Source organism: Telopea speciosissima, chromosome 2 (genome assembly GCF_018873765.1).
Source record: "Telopea speciosissima isolate NSW1024214 ecotype Mountain lineage chromosome 2, Tspe_v1, whole genome shotgun sequence".
Classification (NCBI taxonomy): Eukaryota; Viridiplantae; Streptophyta; class Magnoliopsida; order Proteales; family Proteaceae; genus Telopea; species Telopea speciosissima.
Window position 1 is genome coordinate 18,736,671 of NC_057917.1, and position 21,095 is coordinate 18,757,765.

Below are 21,095 nucleotides of genomic sequence, written 5' to 3' on the forward strand. Positions count from 1 at the left end.
TATCTAGTACCCCTTACTGTGAGAGAGATAAAGTGTATGCTACACAGCCAGGCAAATGTTCTTTCTCCAATGCTTTTATTTATACTTACATACGTACATACATTGATATATACATATCATTCAAAAATTGACATACAAATCTACTAATAGTTTCAAATACCATGTGTAAGGAATGATCTTGATTGGAAATTTCAATCACAAATTTAATTAGTTGCCCTCCTGTGTATGTCCATGCAACCCTTAGTTATTCAGGCATTCATGTAGATCCTTTTGATAGTCCTTAATTATTATTATTATTATTTTTGGTAGAAAAGATATATATTGAAAAGAAGGCCGAGAAAAAGCCGAGGCATCCAAATTACAAAGCTCTTGGAGCCAAGGAGTGGAAATGGGTCAACTTGTCTTGTCCAGCGAAGACAATGCCCTCTTTGCTAGGGAGTCAGCAATGTAGTTGTTGTTCCTATAAATATGTTGGAAAGAACATTCAACAAGATGGGGAACTAGGTGAAGGATATCCTGGATGATAGGGGAGGCTTCCAAAGGCATAGGCTTTGATGGGTCCATGAGACAGTTCACCACCTCCAACGAATCTGATTCAACCAAGCTGTAGTCAAATCCTTCTGCAATAGCATAGAGAAGAGCCAAACGGATTGCTAAGGCTTCTCCACATGCTAATTTAGAGACAACAAGAATGCATTCACTTGTGTGATTTCTAACCAAGAAGGCGAGTTCACCAATTGATTAGTCTTTAATTTTGGAGGCATCACAGTTGATGTTGAGGATTCCCTGGATGGTTACTGAGTTTCTGTCCCCATGTCTGCCTCTGTTATGGATGTTGCATTTTGTTTTGAGCCTTTGGCTATAAGGAACTCACTGTGGGCTGCTTGAGCTAAGGAAATCACATCCATCGGGCTCCATAATCGCCCATTAACTGTGAAATCATTTCTTGCGATCCATATGTACCATGCTATAAATGAAATCAACCCCAAAACTTCCCTATTCTATGCTTTAGAGCTTGTCTGAATGGAATCCCACGATTTAATCTATTTGTGAACTTTGGGCCGCTCAGATTGTGGAGTAGCAAAGGACAACGAGCTTCCAAACCAAAGAGCACAAGCAAAAGGGCATTCGAGAAGGATATGGTCTATCGATTTAGAGCCTTCCTTGCAGCAATGACACGAAGGGTCGATTGGGATTTGTCTCCTCCATAAAGCCTCTCCTGGTGCTAGACCTTGAGCACACACCCCCCATAAGAAATTCTTGATTTTTGGGAGGGTTTGACAGGTCCATATTCTCTTCCAAACACAGGTCGAAACTTCATTCCAAGAGGCGTTGTGCGATGATGAAGCTCTATTGGTTGCAGATTCTTGCATCTCATTGGACAAGAGATGGTAAGCCGACTTTGTGGAGAATTGCCCATTTTTAACTTGCACCCCAGAGTAAAGCATCCTCATAAGGAAATAAGCTCAATTGAATTTCTATGACAACATGGGCATCCGATGGATAAAGAGTCGAAAATAGGAGCTCCTTGCTCCAAACTCTATTTGGTTGATCAATCAGATCAACAACTCTTGAAAGGTTACAACCATCAGACAGTCATTAATTATTCCAAACACTACTTTTTGAGCTCAAGATTTTTTTTTGTGGTCTATCTTAGTTCACAAAATTTCAGCCCATCCAACCTGCCATGTGATAGAAAATAGGCGATCTTCCACATATTTGTGTAGCCATGCCCATCAAGACAAACCAATTTTATGAATTATGTATATAAATGCTTACCCTAAAAGGGAAACCATTCTCTGTGGGGGAGCACAGGAACCATGCGCACATGACAACTAATGCGAGTGTGCACACTAGCATCTCGGGAGTGGAAGTTCTACCTTTTATGGGGGGCAGGGAGGTCATTTCACCCCACTGTGTCTGAGTGTGGTTTGTGCCCCCCTTCCCCACAGGATATTTTCCCAAAAAAAATTATGTATATAAATTTAGATGTTCTTACTTAACTGAACGTTGTTCGGTTAATAGTTTCACATTAGTTCGTCAGTGGCTCCTCTCCATGGAGAGCATCGCCCAATGAGGCATCTGATAGCTGACTGTGTCACACACATCCCGATGGCTGACTGGGCACACGTCGAGATGTGTGCGGCACCGCCCAACCGTTGGATGCCTCATTGGGCACTCATTGGGCACTCATTGGGCGATGCCCTCCAAGGAGAGGAGTCCAATCCGAGGATTGGACTTGAGTCACTCTACATACAAAGTTCTTAAATATACTTATAAAGAGGGTCGAGTATGGATACAGATCTTATTGGGCTTTAGAGAGAACTGGGTTGGCCCCAATTAGTACCTCAGTCACGGCAATTGTGCTAGAAACAATTCTGGTCCAAATTGTAATTTTGGTGAAATTTTAAATGGAATTTACTATTAAGCTTCCAAGCTCAAGCTATATGATCTCTCGTCTAAACAAGATATTTCACTTTCTTTCAGTGTATTGAAATTTAATGGATCAAAGTGAAAGTGTATCATCTCAACCGTTATAATAACACTTCAACAAGGAGTCCTCAACCGAGAAAACCTCTCCAGAGCTATCTCCTAAATTGTAGATAACAGCCTCTATGTTTATCTATTATCCTATGTAACAACTAAGTTACATGCATGGTACAAAATTTCGCGATATATCATGAAATTTCGGTAATTTTGATAGGGCCGAGACGAGATGGGCTTCAGAAATGAAAAAAATTCAAATTTCGGCAAAATTTTGGTATATTTCGTAGAAATACTGTGTATTGAGCAGTATATTTTGGTAAATTTTGGTACATTTCGATATATTTCGGTAAATTTCGTAGAAATACTTTGTGTATTGAGTATTGAACTATTGACTATTATGAAGTTTATGAGTTATGACTTATGCGCTTATGACTTTATGAGTTTAAACTTTAAACTAAAGGCTACATTTGACTTTATTTTTGTTTTATTACTTTGTTTAAATTTCTTATTATGTCTTTTAGAACTTAAACAATATGTATTTAACTATTTTATACAACAGGGTCCGACTGTATACAGTCAATCAAGGGTGCAAACCCAAAACACCATTTTGAGTTCATTTTTTTTGCAATATGAAGGTTTAAATGTGTTTATTTAGCTTAAATAAAGGTGTCCATGAAGTATTAGGCCTAGATATGACCAAATACCCACCGAGATGGACTCCCGAAATATTACAGAAAAAATGCAATATTTCGGCGAAATTTCGCCAAATTTCGGATATTTTGGATATCTCGGTAGGCCCGAGATATCGATATATCACGAGATATAGTACTATTACTTACATGTAAACAATATTATCTTGTAACACTTTGATTTTATATACAAATCCTCACAAACACCAAATACGGTGAAGTGAAGAGAATTCAAAATCAAACGAGTCTCAAACTCTATCATGGTATCCGTCGCCTGCTAATTTCATAGTAATTCATCGATCCTGGTCTTTTAATCTTCGTCATTCACTCCAGCCATGTCTATGGTGTCTTCTTCCTCCATGCTGACTATGCCTGCTGCTATTTCTCCTTCTACACCATTTGGTTTTGGTGGAAATATCTCTCATATCCTCCAAATCAAACTTCATCAGAATAATTATCTTTTGTGGCGAGCCCAGTTTTTGCCATTGTTTCACCTTCACGGTTACTTAAAATACGTGGATGGCTCCTTTCCTTCCCCATCCCCCACTCTTCTTGCTGCTACTCCTCAACCTACTTCCAATCTCGAGTATGCAACCTGGCAACAACAAGATCATATGCTACTATGTTATCTTCTTTCTACACTCACAGAGTCAGTCTTTTCTCTTGTCGTTGGACTCAATACTTCTCATGAGGTGTGGACAGCACTAGCCAAGCACTTTGCTTCTCACTCTCAAGCTCGAGTTATACAACTCGAATTTCAGCTTCGGTCATTGAAGAAGGGAACTCTTTCTATTTTTGAATACGTTCAGAAAGCTAAGACTATGGTTGCTCACCTTGCCGTTGCTGCCCAACCTGTCACAGATAGCCAGATGGTCCTTAGTCTCTTGCATGGCCTTGGGCCAGAGTATGATGGATTTGTCACTTCTATAACCTCTAGACTTAAACCTATTACTTTAGACATTTTTCTGGGCATTCACAATAATCAGGAAGTCGTTTTGCAAAGTCGCACAACTGAGGTTGTTCCCAATACTCCAAGTGCTAACGTTGCTGTGAAGGAAACTAATACTGCATCTAATTCTTCTTATAGAGGTCGCGACCGTGGCCGTGGCAGGGGTCGTGGCCGATCCAATGAGTTCAATGGAAATCGTTCCAAAGTTATTTGTCAGGTATGTTCTACACCAGGGCACTCGGCACTTCAATGTTACCAGCGGTTCAATCCCAACATTACCAAGCAACAGCATGTTCCCACTGCTATGTATGCTGCTCCTTCCACCACCACTACCGATGATGCCTGGTATCCGGATTCTGGTGCAACACATCACCTTACGACGGATATGGCCAATCTATCCATTCCAACTGCTTATCATGGTACTGATCAGGTTTGGGTAGCCAATAGATCAGGTTTGAAAATTTCTAACATTGGTACATCTGTTTTGAGTACACTTGTGTCTTCTTTTAAGCTCAATAATATTTTTCATGTTCCACATATTCAAAAGAATCTTCTTTCTGTTTCCCAATTTACAAAAGATAACAACTATGTGTTTGAATTTCATCCTACCTTTTGTTGTGTTAAGGATCCATTCTCGGGGAACATCCTTCTGTGCGGCCAGAGTAAGAATGGTCTCTATGTCCTCAATGGTGCTTCTGCTTCAAATAAATCATTGTCTTCTATAGTCTTCTCCAGTTCGTCCAGTATGTCCGGCTATCCAACTGCATGTGTTGGTGAAAGAGTTCCTGCTATGGTATGGCATGACCGGTTTGGTCATCCAGCTCAACGAGTGGTGAAATCAATAATTCAAAAAAATGCATTAGTGCCTTACCTATAGCATCGTCTTCCTCTTCTATTTTTTGTGAACCTTGCATCTTAAATAAATCCCATCGTTTGCCCTTTACTTCTTCTTTTACTCGTTGTACTGCACCATTGGAATTAATTCATTCTGATTTATGGGGTCCATCTCCGTTGCCTACTGTTCATGGTTTTAAATATTACATTTCCTTTGTAGATGATTATAGCCGATATACATGGCTATTCCCTCTATCACATAAATCAGAGGCTCTCTGAACCTTTATTTCCTTCAAAACACAGGTGGAAAAATATTTTTGTACTAATATAAAAATGTTTCAATCTGATGGTGGTGGGGAATTCCAAAAATTTAAAGCATATTTTATTGCACATGGGATTCTCCATCATTTTTCCTGTCCTCATACACGGGAACAAAATGGAATTGTGGAACGGAAGCACAGGCACGTGGTTGACTTTGGCCTTGCACTTCTAAATAGAGCCGGTCTACCCAAGTCATATTGGGATCATGCTTTTCGGATGACAGTATTTTTACTCAATCGGATGCCTACACCGAAACTGCAACATAAATCCCCATATGAGGTGCTATTTAAGAAAGCCCCAAACTACTATATGATGCATGTTACCCATGGTTACGACCTTATCAACAACACAAACTGGATGCTCGGTCATTGCAGTGTGTATTTTTGGGCTATTCTATTCAACACAAAAGGTACCAATGCCTCCATGTTCCCACTGGCAGATTATACACTTCACGACATGTCGTGTTTAATAAGAGGATTTTTTCGTTTAAATATTCAGCCCCATCGGCATTGTCTCATACAAGCCAGGGGGTGCCTCACCATGTTCAAACTCCACCAGCACCAATTCCCACGCCTCCTTTGGATCAACGACAATCACCACCTTCTACTAGGCCTCAACCGTCACCAATTCCTTCCCCACCAGATTTACCAATACAACCTCCAACTCAACCTTCTAGAACCACCCACCCCATGCAAACTCGGTCAAAGCGTAACATTCACAAACCCAAAGTCTACTTCACCAAATTGCATTCACCATTTAAATCCCCTCACTACAAGAAATTGGGTCTACGACGGCGTTTTTAAACGCCGCTATAGATCCCAAAAACGCCGCTGTATCATTCAACGACGTTTCTACTTTGTGCCGTAGAAACGTCGGCGAAGGTACCGCCGTTTTTGTACAACGGCGTTTTTTGAGAGTGATCGTAAGTGCCTTTACCGCGGCGTTTTCTAATAAACGCCGTGGAAAATGTCCTACAACGACGCTTTTAAAAGTGCCGAGGTAGGCATTGAATTCCTAATTGTTGCGACGTTTGTAGCAAATGCCGGGGCTTAGTACACTAAAACGACGTTTATAAAAGCGCCGCTGTAGGCAATAATATTGAGGCATTTGTTAATAAACGCTGTAAATGAGGCCTGGCTTTTTGTTTTTGCCGACGCTTTTAAAAACGCCGCTATAGGTGCTATTTTTTTTTAAAATTTAAGAATAGCTTCTGTATCTATTCCATTAACCTGTTTCAAATATAATAGATTCATTCGCCACCTATTTCATATATAATGCATTCATCCATATTAATCTTTTCGACCACTTGTTTCATATAGAACACATAAATCCCACAAAATAATGATTTTACTAATGCCAAGATATATTGAACTATGTAAAATATCCATTAAACATAAAATAAAAAAGCAGTCTAAAGTACTAAGGTTCCGATATCGCAAAAAGACAAGATCCCCTCCTACACGTAATCCATAGTTCTAAGGTTCCAATACTACAAAAGATAAAAGATCCCCTCCTACACAAAATCCATAGTACTAAGGTTCCATCTGCAAAAAGACCACAAAGAGACCCCTTCTATAAAAAATTCATAACCCAATTAGCAAGTAAAATAATATTAGTTCATGGATCTCCGAAGCCACCAAAGTTATACTCCTTGAGGAAACCAAGCCCAAAAGTGAAATTCCAAGACCTGAACACCATCTCCATCCTACACAAAACCATCAAATAGCAATATAAACTAATTAGTAAGACTGAAGGTGACAAGAGGTATGCACAAGTACCAATAACAAAGTAAACAAAAATTATAGGGACAGATAAACAATCCAATCAACCATCCTTCACCGGCTTGTATAAATAAAACCTCTTCACGAGATCTTCACACTCAAGCCCACACTCAAAGCCTTGAATTGTGCAACTTTCCTAGATGTTCTTAATCTGGATAATTAAAGCTTGTCTCAAGGAGAAGTAAGCATTAAAAGTAGCATTACTTCCCTCTGAAACCTTGGAATTGCTTACATAGAGACAAGAATCATGCTTCAATCGGAAAATGCTGAGAATACCCAAATGCCTAGCGATTTTAGATTCAATGAAAATCAAGGAAATAAATGCATTTACATACACATGCACACACATGCACACAAATACTGAAATACACAGAGAAAGCTGAACCGGAGGTCCAAAAAAACAAATCTAACACAGATCATACAATTTCAACCATTTTCTATCTTCTCGATCCTCTAATGCTATCAACAAGATCTGGATTTTACAACACAACAATTACCTGAATTCCAACATACGCTCTATGGTCTCTTCATCGTGCGAGCGATATTACTTCCCAAGAATGTCAAAATTGTGTTAACATAGCAAGTAAAGATATCACACAACGTTGTCCCAATCAAACAGTGCAATAGTATGGTATGATTTATGCATGTTAAGGTACTCCGATCAGTTCATCTTCTCAACTATGCAAGAAAATCCAACTTGGTATTTGTGGAATGTGAATAATGTGTCAAACCCAGTTCAATTTAATCGACTTTGGCAAATTTAATGAATGACCTTGTGAACCAAGCTGTCTTTGGTTCTTCCACTCAATGTTTGCGTACGGGCATGTGAATTATACAAATGACTTTGAGAAGACTCATGGGTTAATTCTGTACTCCGATATATCTCGAGATGACCGCAATAGATGCTTAGTTGAAGTTGTTGCTCATATCCCAAATTGTTGCAATGCAAAGCAATGTGGGAGAGTTCTCATGCCCAATCTGTAATTTGAGGTTTGAGCTCAATGATCCTTTCTATGAATCAATAGTCGCTCCAACACCTCCATCACCTCCTTCAACTCCTCCTCCTCTTTCCTCGCCTCCACCGGCAAAAAGATAAGAACACGGGTATGTTATGCTTTTAGGAGCTCTAGTTAATATCGATTGAAGTTTCATTTTATTTTTACTTCTAATTTTTTTCTATTAGAAGCAAGATTGACCTCCCCTCAAACACACACCATTGAACTTCAAGACTGTCTATTTTTATATGTAAGAAAAAGAATAACAAATGCAAGTTTGACTATTTCTAAGATATGTTCCAAATTAAAGACCTAATCTATCATCAAATAGAGCTTTCACTACAATACAATTACTTATGGTTGCAGGAATATGAATATCGAATTGCCATTAGTCTAAGGTTTCTTGGAAGAATTGATCTTTGGATACTATGTTATCAAGGATTTAAATTGTGGAAAGTGTTGAGGTATAACATACAAGAGAAAAATGAATGCAAGGTGAAAACATATTTAGCTCACTATTTAGGCAAATTGGCTTAAGCCGGTGCCGGGTTTGGGGTTTGTTTTCACATGCGCTTGTTGTTCAAAGTTGGGGTTTGTTAAAGAGTAGGAAGCAGATTAAAGAGTAGGAAGAAGATCTGTCAAAAGAACCCAAATCAAACTCAAAACTAATCCATGCAACAGTTCAAATGAAACTCAAATCTTGAAAGTACGAAAGCATACCTGTACAGATAGACGGACAAAAAAAGCCAACTAATGCAATGGCCTCAATTATCACTGCTCAAATGAATGGGTAAGTAAAATCAATATATATAGTACTTCGTATAAAAATTAAAATAAAAAACCAACAAAATTTCGTAATTTTATTACTTACATAAGTGAGTTGAACTTTCCGAACTACTTCTACCCCAAGTATTTGAGATAGATCAGCTACAACACGTTTCAAATCAGCAATTTCTTCCTTCATCATTGCAAATTCTCTTTGTCTTTCTTCTTTCTCCCGTCTCTCCTCAATATTTCTTTGTGTAAGGCCAAGAGTACTGGCTTACGCCTAGGCCTCGCACCGCGCACTCGGCCTGGAGGATCAACGCCAAATGCTTCCACAAAAGATCGTTTTGGACAACACTGTCTCTCTCATTTATGGGGGTAGTTCTTCCAATTTCTCTTCAAACTTATCCTATAAACCAATGTATAACAAAGTTAACAACGGACATTCCAATAGATACCCAAGAATATGCATAAATTTTATAAACATTATTAACCTTGACAAATACTTACTATGATATCTCTTGTCGCTTGATTTATGTAATCGCCATCTCTCCTTTGGTGGGTTTTCTTAAACACTGCACTCTAGTAGGATCTCGCACCATCGTGGTGTTCAAGCCGCGAACAAGCAGATATCATAGTTAGATTAAATATAATCATATGCCTTCAAAAAAGTGTAGTTCGGTTTGGTGCCAAATAATTTTTCTAGTGGAGTAAGATTCCCTATCACAGGGCTTGGTAGATGATTGATAAGAAAATAAGCAGATTTAAAAGCCATATCCTAGTACCGAAGAGGAAGATAGTTGTGGGCTAAAAGAGTTAAGCCCGTTTCAACCACGCTCATGTGTTTCCATTAGCGGCCCCATTTTGTTCATGCATGTGAGGGCATGATAAGCAATGAGCAATACCCAATTTTGATAACTCAGTGGATATAGTGTGATATTCACCACCCCAATCAGACTAGAAGGCCTTTATTTTACGATTAAACAATTGTTCAACATGAGTCTTGAATTGAAGAAAAGCCTGAAGAGCATCATCATTTGATGATAATAGATAAAGCCAAGTGAATTTACAAAGATCAACAATAAAAGAAACATAATAACAAGAACCACCATAAGACAAAATGGGGACGGGACCCTAGAGATCCGAGTGAACAAGCTCCAGTGGAGCGTGAGAGACGGATAATGTAGGATAAAAGGGGAACTTGTGACTTTGCCCTGTTGACTTGCAACACAAATCTGGAGACAAGGCTTTCTAGGACATAAGAAGTCGATTATGAAGAATAATATAGTGGGTGCTTCATGTAGACGGATGCCCAAGACGACCATGCCAATAATCCCGAGAATCACGCTCACTAAGAAAAGCCACTTTATTTGGAGGCATAGATAATCTAGCTAATAGAGACCATCAACGCTCTTGCCATGCATAAACATCTCCGTTGTAGTGGGATCCTTCACACGTAACCAAGTTCTATGCTCTTGCAAGGCATTTTTGAGAAGCGTAGCTATGCTTCCCTGCCATGTGCGCCTTAGTGCCTCAATTCTTACTTTCCTTGCGCGGTTTTCGCTTTCTTCCTTGCCGCGCTGCCGCCTCGATGCATCGTCCTTGTCTACCTTGGCTTTAGCATACCTCTCCTTTCCATCCTAAAGCTTCATGTCATGCTCGCTCTAAATGAGGGATGACCCATCACTATCATTGAAGTTTGATCAATACTAGAGTCACCCTCCTCAATATCCTCAACCAAGAATACACTTTGTCTTCCATAAGCACCCACATTTTTTTTATTCTAGGGAATTGCCTTAGGATTTCACTTTGTACATGGAAAAGGAATACATGTATGTAGAATATAATATTAGATATACACATTAGCTCATATAAATTTTGAGAGCATCTTCTCTCTTCATATCTCTTATTTGCTTGCTTCTAAAATTTGAAGTGCATACTCTACCTTTCAATAATTTATACTTTGTAATATAACATTAAGAACCATTAACTATCAATCTATCATAACATCGGCATCGGATACCCTTCCACCGCTTAGCTATTAGCAGAGAACTCCTTATCACAATCCGATCAAAGGTTGCATAACACCCACCAATAGGAGCATCCAATGCCAATAAATGTGTTGTAGGACAACACTCTAGGAACAGCAAGATGAGTGTATAACATTCTACACCAAACTTAATTGCTACACAGAAAAAGATGAGTACTCTGCAAAATATCACTCAATAATAATGAAGTTTAATGTCACATTCCAAGAAGAATGCTAGAAAATATCAAACTAAAACCTTGCCAAATATGTCTTTAATTTTATGGTCTAACTTATCACAAGGAATGTTCGAACATAAATAATACGATAAAAATGACCACCCATTATAGGATCGTGAAAGCACCGTTTCAATGTGGATCACCGCATTATATGGCATGCTTAATTTTCAAGACAAATAAACTCCTTAACCCCTCTAGTATCTACTCAAGTCTTTCACTTCTTTACCTTTCTTACAAAGCTCTCAACATTGAAAGAACCTAGCCTACAATAATAGGGATTGACCTTTGAGAGTCCATCACTTGTTGGTTGTGGTTTTCTCAACTCATCCAAAATCGAAACATTTTTCTTCATTCGAAAGCCATAGAAGAAACATGATATGCTATTTCTCTACCTCAAAACAAAACCCTGACATACAGGGAATACTGATATGCTATTTCTCTACCTCAAAAGTAACCCGACATACAAGGAATACGGTGAAAGGGATCGATATCTGAATGATAAATATTCCGGGTTGAAAGCACTGTGCCAATATTGGCGTTTGTGTTTAAACCTTTTGGGAGGACTAAGGATGTACAGAGTTTCCTTTAGTTGAATTTGATTAGCATGTGAAACATTGCCGATATTTGCTTGGGTCACTGTTGTGCTCATTGAATGCGGGGATAAGAAGAGTTGGTGGCTCAAGATGCCTAAGCATTTGAAGAAGGTTTTCTGCATTTGTCTAGCTTAAAGAAGAATCTCTTAAAGTATCTAAAAATCTTTCTATTGCAGACATTTTCTAATACATGTCTCCTATTTGATAGGACTTTGCTACTAATAAGGTCGAAAGAAATATTGCAATATTATTTTGTATATCTTTTTTACTTTGTAGAGTCCTACTGGTGTTGCATTTCAAGCAATTCCCACAAAATATTTGCCATTGGAATAAGTGGAGCCTAAGACACGTAACAAATTCTAGAGAAGACACAGACTAAAACGAAATATCTAGGGGTGGAATGCAACATTATTATTATATTCAAAGAGTGGCTAAAAATGAATTCAAGGACATGCATACTACACTATAATAGAGATTTTGATTTAAACAAATTCCACAACATGGAAAAGATTTCCAAGTATTGACTTATTAACTAATATTTTTATGAACTCCCCAATGTACAAGTTGAATGACCAATTCCAAAACCCAAGCACTGTTCATGGATTATAAAAATTACCCTCCTAGATTAAATCTCAAGGGTTAAACTATTAAGAATAAACTAATATTTTAGCTCTTACAAGAGGTTTTCCAAAGTAAGATGCAGATCTCACCTTAATGGTTCATCTTCTTCCTTTCTTTTCTCTCTTTCTTCTTTTTCCTTTCTTTTCTTTTCTTTCCAATACCATGGTTGAGATCCCAAACATGCACACAACCACACTCACAACTTACTAGGACATGGCAACCACACACATACACACAAGAACACACATGCACACACATGCAAACATAAACACAAGTAATAGGATCGCCTCCTCTTCTCCTTATTATTTTCATTCTTTTCTCTTCTTTTTTCTTCTTTTCTCTTCTTTCTTACTTTTCTTTTCGCTTAGTAGCTGTGGCTGAGGCCACTTGAACCTCAACCAAGCACCCAAACACCACAAACACACACACTCACACACTCATACATACAGCCTAATGGGCAGCCACATAAACACCCAAAGACACACACACTCTCGCAACCACTTGGGCAGCAACACACATGCACCTGGACTTACACAACCCACACACGCATATCGTCTCTCTCGTGTGCTGGCCAAGCTCCTCACCCCACGATCTAGGAATTTAACCAGGGCTGATTATAGCCCTTTGATTCGAAGCATATTACCATGAGGTTTTATAGTCGAGGTTTCCAAAAGAATACGACACTGTGGCAAAGGTAGATGGACCACAAGAAAGGCCACTTGTTACTTCAGAATGACTAGAATTCGGTCTCGGTTCAATCATTTCAGAGGTTCATTATGGAAATAAAATGGAAAAAGAAAAGAGAGCATGAATCATATTGCTCATATCAATCGTAAAATATTGGTCAAAATGAACTCGTAATTGCATGAGAAATGAAGACTTGAGATTATACATTCAACAAAAGTAACTATGAATCAACAAGTCGAATTCCTTCAACAGAATAGCCATTCGATGGTCTCGCGCATTTGCCATGCCGGACCAAATTCAGTTCCATTGTCCACAAAAATTCAATTAGATGAGAAGAAAATGGAGAACTAGGTAAAAACACATGAATCGTCTCCCATAGCTAATACCCTAAACATGAATTTCCAAAATTTTCTCCAATGAATCTCATAATCAAATAGGGAGAAGGCCCAAGAATTTAATCAACTAAAATGTAATTTGAGGAAGAATCTTACTTGAATGAAGAAAATCAAGGGAAAATAGGTTGGATGTTCACTAAAAGATAATTCGCCACCAAACACTCGTGAATCGAAGCTCCAAGGGCATCCCGCGGTGAATCTCTATTGAATCAACGACTTAAGCATTTCGCGAGTCGGTTCCCAGATCTGGTTTGAATCGAGCAAAACCTCGATCATTCCAATCAAAAAACCTTGAAGAAGAAAGCCTCAAACTCCTTTTCTTTCTACTCTCTCACGTTCTCTATCCTTTTCTTTCTCTGTCACTCACGTTCTCTCTCCATTTCCTCTTTCTCTCTTCTTTTCTCTCCCACCGCTCGATTTACCTTCTTTCCCACTTTATATTTGCCCTAAATCTCACTCCCACCTCCGTATTTGTCGGGAGCGTGAGAGACGAGATCACACCACAGTGCAGGCCGTAGGCAAAGAGGAGATCGCAGCGCGAGAAGTCTGGAATAGTGAGAGAGTTGACGCTGTCTCGTCGCTTGATAGAGGAAAAAGAGCGCTGCTCTGGAGTTTGAAAAGATTTTTAGAAAACTTTGAGAGAGAGATGTAGAGAGCGGGAAACAAAAAGGTTTTAGAGAAAGAGACGGGAAGCGGGGAAGTGAAAACAGTTTTGGGTTTGGAAATCTATTATTTTATACGGCGTTTGTTTAAAAACGCCGTTGTATTGCAACATACAACGACATTTCTTTGAAAATGCCGTTAATAAGAATATTAAATCACCCTTAAACGGTGAGCTACGGTGGCACTTGTTAAAGAAAACGCCGCGGAAACTAATTTGTTTAACGGCAATTGTACACAAACGCCGCTATATACTCATATATGACGACGTTTGCATCTATACGCCGTTAGACCTTTATATATCACGGCATTTTTAAGAAAATGTCGATATATCTTCATATATGACGACATTTGTAAAAAATGCCGCAATAGCTCAACCCAAAGTGCCGCCGTTGCACCAATTTCTTGTAGTGCCTATTCCTGCTGAACCTATATGCTTCACATCTGTTAATAAAATCTCTCAATGGTAGAAAGCCATGCCATCGAGTTCAATGCTTTGGTCAGGAATGGGACATGGGAATTGGTTCCATATAAACCCAAGATGAATGTAGTTGGGTGCAAATGGGTATACAAAATAAAAACCAAGTCTGATGGCACAGTTGATCGATATAAGGCACGTCTTGTTGCCAAAGGGTTTACCCAAGAACCCGATTTTGATTATGATGAGACATTAAGTCTAGTGGTTAAGCCTACAACTATACGCATGGTGCTCTCTATTATTGTTACCTTTGGTTGGACCATTCAACAGCTAGATGTCCAAAATGCATTCTTAAATGGTACTCTTATTGAAGATGTATACATGGTTTAACCCCAGGGTTTCGTTGATCAAAGACATCCGCATCATGTTTGCTATCTACGAAAGGCGTTATATGGTCTAAAACAGGCACCAAGGGCCTGGTATCATTGTCTAAGCTCCTATCTGTTGTCCATTGGATTTCATACGTCACAATCTGACTCCTCTTTATTTGTTAGGAGGACTGCTAGCACAGTAATTTTGGTTCTCGTCTATGTTGATGATATTATTATAACAGGTAGTTCAACTGATGTCGTTTCTTCCCTAATTTCCAACTTGGGAATTGAATTTGCAATATGAGAATTGGGGAACTTGAGCTATTTCCTTGGTATTGAGGCTCATCACTCGGCCAATGGCCTTTTCCTAACACAGTCCAAGTATGCCCTGGATTTATTAAACCGAACTGATATGGTCAACTCCAAACCGTGTTCAACACCAATGGCTACCACTAGGTCTAAGCTTACAAAGGACACATGACCACCATTTTCGGATGCTACATTGTATAGAAGCACGGTGGGTGCTCTTCAATACCGAACCCTGACTAAACCTGTTCTCTCTTTTTGTGTGAATAAGGTATGTCAGTTTATGCACAGTCCGACGTTAGATCATTGGATGGTTGTCAAGCGCATACTTCGCTATATAAAGGGCACCACTCATTATGGCATCTCAATTAAGCCTCTTGAGAGATTTGAACTCACTGCATTCACAGATGCTGACTGGGCTGGGTGCCCTGATGATTGCAAATCAACCAATGGATTTTGCATTTATTTTGGACCCAACTTATTTCATGGAGTTCGAAGAAGCAATCAATTGTTGCAAGGTCCAGCACGGAAGCAGAATACAAGGGCATTGCCAATACATCGTTGGAATTACTATGGCTAAAATCTCTGCTACGAGATTTAGGGTGCAATTTGCGACATCCCCCATTAATCTGGTGCGATAATATTGGTGCAACATAGGTCACCAATCCTATTCTTCATGCTAGGACCAAACACGTCGAAATTGACTATCATTTCGTTTGTGATCAGGTCACAAAGAAGGTTCTCGATGTTCTGTTTCTTTGTAGTGAAGATCAGATGGCTGATGTGATAACGACACCATTGTCACACTCCAGGTTTAAGCTTCTAAGGGACAAGCTCACGGTTCGAGAGTTACCGTTTTGCTTGAGGGGGTGTGAAAGTGTATCATCTCAGCCGTTACAAGAACACTTCAACAAGGAGTCCTCAACTGAGAAAACCTCTCCAGAGCTATCTCCTAAATTGTAGATAACAACCTCTATGTTTATCTATTATCCTATGTAACGACTAAGTTACGTGTAAACATCATTATCTTGTAACCCTTTGATTATACATACAAATCCTCATAAACACCAAATACGGTGAAGTGAAGAGAATTCAAAATCAAACGAGTCTCAAACTCTATCACAAAGCTTATCCATTTGAGATCAGTCATTCACTGATTGAACTGGTCAAGTAAGTCTTAGCGATTGTATAACATGGGAAGGTCCATTTTTCTGGAGGACCTTAAGCCCTTTCAATGGTCACATTGCAACTCTAGACAAGAGAGAGCAATAGTTAAAAGTGTAATGTAAAGCCTCATATGATTACAAGGGCACACTGAGAGGGTGCTCAGCATGTGTCATCCTCCCTCCTATTTTGGAAAAGACCCCCTTGCCCTCCTATGTTCCACCCTGTGATTGATATATGCTGCTAGCTTATTGAAAGTTGGCGAAACACTTAACACTCTCCCTAATTACAAGGATCGATGCCATTTGGTATTGGTAGAATGTTTTTAACTGTTCATTCCTTTGGATTTAATTTTCACTTTTGAGTATCTTTTAAAATTTGACTGGTAAGATGATGTGATTTATCTTGTCATTAAGGATCTAACCATGTTTGCCATTTTTGGCATATGAAATGGAGAAAGTTTATCATTGCAATGGAGAGAATTTCTTCATCCACCATGATGTGGCCCCTTTTGATTGGACTCCTCGATAGTGAATTCCATGATTAAATTCTTACTTTCCCTTGTACGTTGTCCAAACTACCTTTTCCCAAATCTAATCGAAGGATCAAATGTAATAGTCTAAAAGGTTCTTTCTCGTGTGAGTGGAGGGAAACTTGGTCTTATGAAGATGATCAAGTAGGTCACAAGATGGAGAATTTTGCTTGAATTTATAAATCCTCATACTAGTTAAAATGCTTCTCTCTCTCTCTGCGTGTATGCGCTGATGCACACGCGCTATGGTGGAATGGTCTTTAAAACTAGGAGGAGGCGGGAGGATGCTTGGCGCATTGCCTACCCATAAGAGTGTCAATTGGGCACTAGAACCGAAAACCGGACTGCAAAACACTGGAACCAACCCACCCAATAGCTTGTTGGGTGGGTGATCTACCGATAATTTATTGGTTCAATTATGGATCTACCGATTAAGTTATTGATCTCCCAACGGTTCCAGAATCGATAGACCAATTAGGAATCGAAATCAGCCCACCCATTAGGTAATGGTCTTGAATCTCAGGTTTGAAATCGATTAGTTTATTGATCCGGTTCAGATTCTAACCTTCAGGACTGGAACTGTCAAGGAACCGGACCGATAGACACCCTTACACTAGCTAGAAAGATTCGAACCTCTAGTTTATGTGGCTGCTTGAGGTTTCAATTCGTCCACATCCAATTCCAGGTTCCAGCCACGTCTGAAAGTTTAGAAAGCCTTATCCGATGTCGTTTAATTTAATTAACCATAACTAACGAAACGGAAATTCGAACAAGTCACTGTGGGTGGGCCTGTGGCTGTCGCTCGTCATCTCCTTCTCACTCTCTGTATTTGATCGTCTTGTCTACTCCGGAGAGCAGTGTACGCCATGTAATACCTCCACGCGGTCCAGCGATGACGCTACACACTCACAAAGCCTTCGGTTCGGAACAAGTAATCCCCTGTTCAATTCGCCATAGTCGTGGTGGGTCCGTTCGAAACAATCGCGTTTCCCGGGAATTCTTCTGTGTAAACCTAGATTTTCGTCCGAATTCAGTGGAGAAACTCTCCCAGAGAGTTCCTCCTGTCTGTTATTGCCGGAATCCTTCAGAAAATGGTGAAAATTTGATCATAAATACACGCATTTCCTATGGAAGGAGGCGAGATGTATTGGTCACGCCATTTCTCGCTATCGGAGCGTGTTTTCTGCATTCTGTCGTTGCGAGAGCAGAAGAGAAGGCACCGGAGAGTGCATCAACGGTGCCAGTTACGACGGTTGATGAGAAGAAGAAGGAGGAGGTGATAATATCTAGGGTTTATGATGCAACCGTTATGGGAGAGCCTCTGGCTATCGGGAAGGATGGTAGTAGGGTTTGGGAAAAGCTTTTGAAGGCTCGTATTGTTTATTTAGGGGAAGCTGAACAAGTCCCAATTCGTGACGATAAGGATCTTGAGCTTGAAATAGTAAAAAACTTACGGAACAAGTGTCTCGAGGAGGACAGACCTATCTCTCTGGCTCTAGAAGCTTTCCCATGCAATTTACAGGAGCAACTTAATCAATACATGGATAAAAGGTCTGTTCTCTCGAGCAAAATTCTCTCACTTCTTTTCAGCTCGACACTGTTCCCGAGATAACTAATTTTTTTTTTGGGGTAGTCGAGATAACTAATTTGAATATAGTAATTCGTCATTCATCATCTACTTATTTATTTATTTATTTTAAATTACAGGACACAAAGAGAAATAGTTTGTTGTTCTTTGCTAAGGTTGTAGCAGTTATTAATGGATACAAGTCGTACTTGAAATTATGTAAACCATGACATTCCAAGGATTTCACTCATGTGGAGGCTTACTCTTGCACCCAAAAAAAAAGGGGGAGGGGGGTGTGTGGGGGTGGGTTGCCCAGACTTGATCAGATGGTTGTGGCTTACCCAGACCAGCAAATTTGACCAGAAGAGTGAAGAAGAAAATCAACTCCAGTTGGGTAGATCTTAGGTTTGATAGAAGACTGATAATAATAACAACTCCAAAGCTCAATAGATTTGGATTTTGTTTGCCGGGGTACCTGTGAGCTGCGATTGGAAATTTTCCAATCCCTGCAGACACCACAGTCTAGACCATCCAACTGAATAGAACTCCTCTAGGCTTTAAGTATCACTAAAAATCAATCAAAGTTTTTGATTCCACTGCCAAGTAATGCAACTTAATTTCTACCACTTTAAAGCTGAAAGGAAGAGAAATTAGGAAGATACAGATCATACAGCAATAACTGTGTGAAAAAAACCAGCGATAGTGAACTGTAGAGGTTGTTAAATAATCTACACTCGATAGGGGGAGTTTTCCCTCTATCAAGTCCTAGGGTTGAGCATAATATCGAGTCCTAGTTCTGTTATGTTAGCCATTGGGGGGAGGGGACTTCCAGTTGTGTTCGATTCTTCTCTGGATTGTCCCCCTTCTTCTCTTCTTTCCCTTCTTTCTCTTCTCTTATTCTCTGGTGTTTGGTTTCTTTAGTTAACAACTGTTACAGCGGTAACTGGCATCAAATAGCAAGGAATTTTTTGGATATCCCAAGTACACCTTTTCAGACTTTGAAAGGGAGAAATCTTCAAGGGTAAGAAGCCATTGCTCAGCATTGAACAACCATTAATTCTTTGGATATCCCAAGTACCCCTTTTCAGACTTTCTTGGACTGAACTCGCCCTAAGACTCTAGCTTTCAATTTAAGCCCCTTTACTTTATTCTTATAACAAGAAGCAGAAATTTTTATAGCTCTTGCACTCATTAGTCATAAGGCAATATGATTTGAATACTAAAAATATTTAAATAAATACAAATAAAAAGATCAATGCTCATGCACCTCAATTCCACCTCTTGTTCATTTTCAGCTGTGATCATTAATGCATTCTGAAGATGATTACAAATTATGATCATGTTAATGTGGTGGAATTTTAAGCGTTGGACACCCTGCTCCTTACCCTATTGTGATGAACATTCGATCCAGTCTCAGATTCATATAACTAAGGCTGCAAGCCCTTTGTCCTGTACGCCAAATTGACCAAGATGAAGAAATCCTAGTAGGGATTGGAGTCCACATTGGGTCATAACTCCTCCTCATTAGTCCTTGGTCCAGCTTTCAAAACAAGCATATAATGGCTTTTTTCTGAGCCCACATTTGATTTGTTTAGGTGTTGGTCTTTTTTTTTTCTTTTATGGTTTACTTGTAACGGATTGAATAACAAAGCCCACTGCATAAGTCAAAGTGTCAACAGGAATTTATTAATTTCTGTTTTAAGTCCTTTTCTTCCCTAATGTTTGCTAATAATTAGAGGTCAAAAGTTAGTTGTTCAAGTAGGAGTCAATTGAAGCATCAGAGTCTTAGTCCAAGTGACTAGATTCCTAATCTTAGTAGGAGCAGGAGAAAGTTTTGTAAATATAGGTGTGGATTATGGATGACTGGGAAATTGTTAACTTTTGGACTCTGTTGGTAATTGAGTGGAGAATTGGGATGGTATTCCCTAGGTCATGTCCAGATTGATTTATTTGTTTCTGTTAATTGCTATGGTGCCAATTACTGCTACTATATTGCTTCTATCCATTGTTCTTGCTTGTGGAGTTCTGTCACAGGTCAGTGATTCTAAGTTTAGGGTTTCCTCGTTCTTGTTTAAGAGTTTTAATTTTTTTTTCTTTGGTTGGAAGTTTTTTGTTAGTTATCGTAGTTAATATAATTTTGTTAGCTATATGGGCCAGAATACCGTGGGGGGTATTCTGGACTTTTTTCCCTTTATTTATTTATTTGTTTGTATGTGGTTTAGTCCTACATTGCTCATGTACATATGTTTATTCTTTTATTACTCTTATAAATAAAGAGGTGCTTGGGGTGACTAAATCATCCAAGCTTTTCCCTAATTTTAAATCTCTCTACATGGTATCAGAGCAGATTTCGAATTAGGGACTAACAACCTTCGATTTCAGTCCTTTTCTCCCTCTCTCTCGATCTCCTTCCTCTCTCTTTCTCTCGGTCTCTTTCCCCTCTCTTTTTTTCTCTCTTTCTCCCTTGTTCTCCATCCCCATATAGGGCAGCACTGATGAGGTGATCATGCGATCCAGTTGCTGCCCCCATTACCTCATTTATGCTCCATAATTCTGCTGCTCGATAGGAACAAGCCAGAATTGCCTGCAATATTGGTTCTTCAGCCTTTTTTTGGAGATTGCTTCTACAACAAAGGAATCACCTCCTATCTTTGAAGACCACAACCTGCTGCAGGATTTTTTTATTGGTTCAGTT

General features: G+C 39.3%; 1 protein-coding gene across 1 annotated transcript in view; it reads left to right on the top strand.

The window, feature by feature from the left end:
• Positions 1–17,661: 17,661 nt before the first annotated feature.
• The window catches only part of LOC122651403 (protein RETICULATA-RELATED 5, chloroplastic-like), a 101,306-nt gene continuing 97,872 nt past the window's right edge, over positions 17,662–21,095 (top strand). Inside the window, exons 1-2 of the mRNA XM_043844787.1 lie at positions 17,662–17,793; positions 17,824–18,384. Coding sequence (XP_043700722.1) covers positions 17,726–17,793; positions 17,824–18,384 — 629 coding nt within the window. The 5' untranslated portion in view covers positions 17,662–17,725. The remainder of the gene's footprint in view (positions 17,794–17,823; positions 18,385–21,095) is intronic.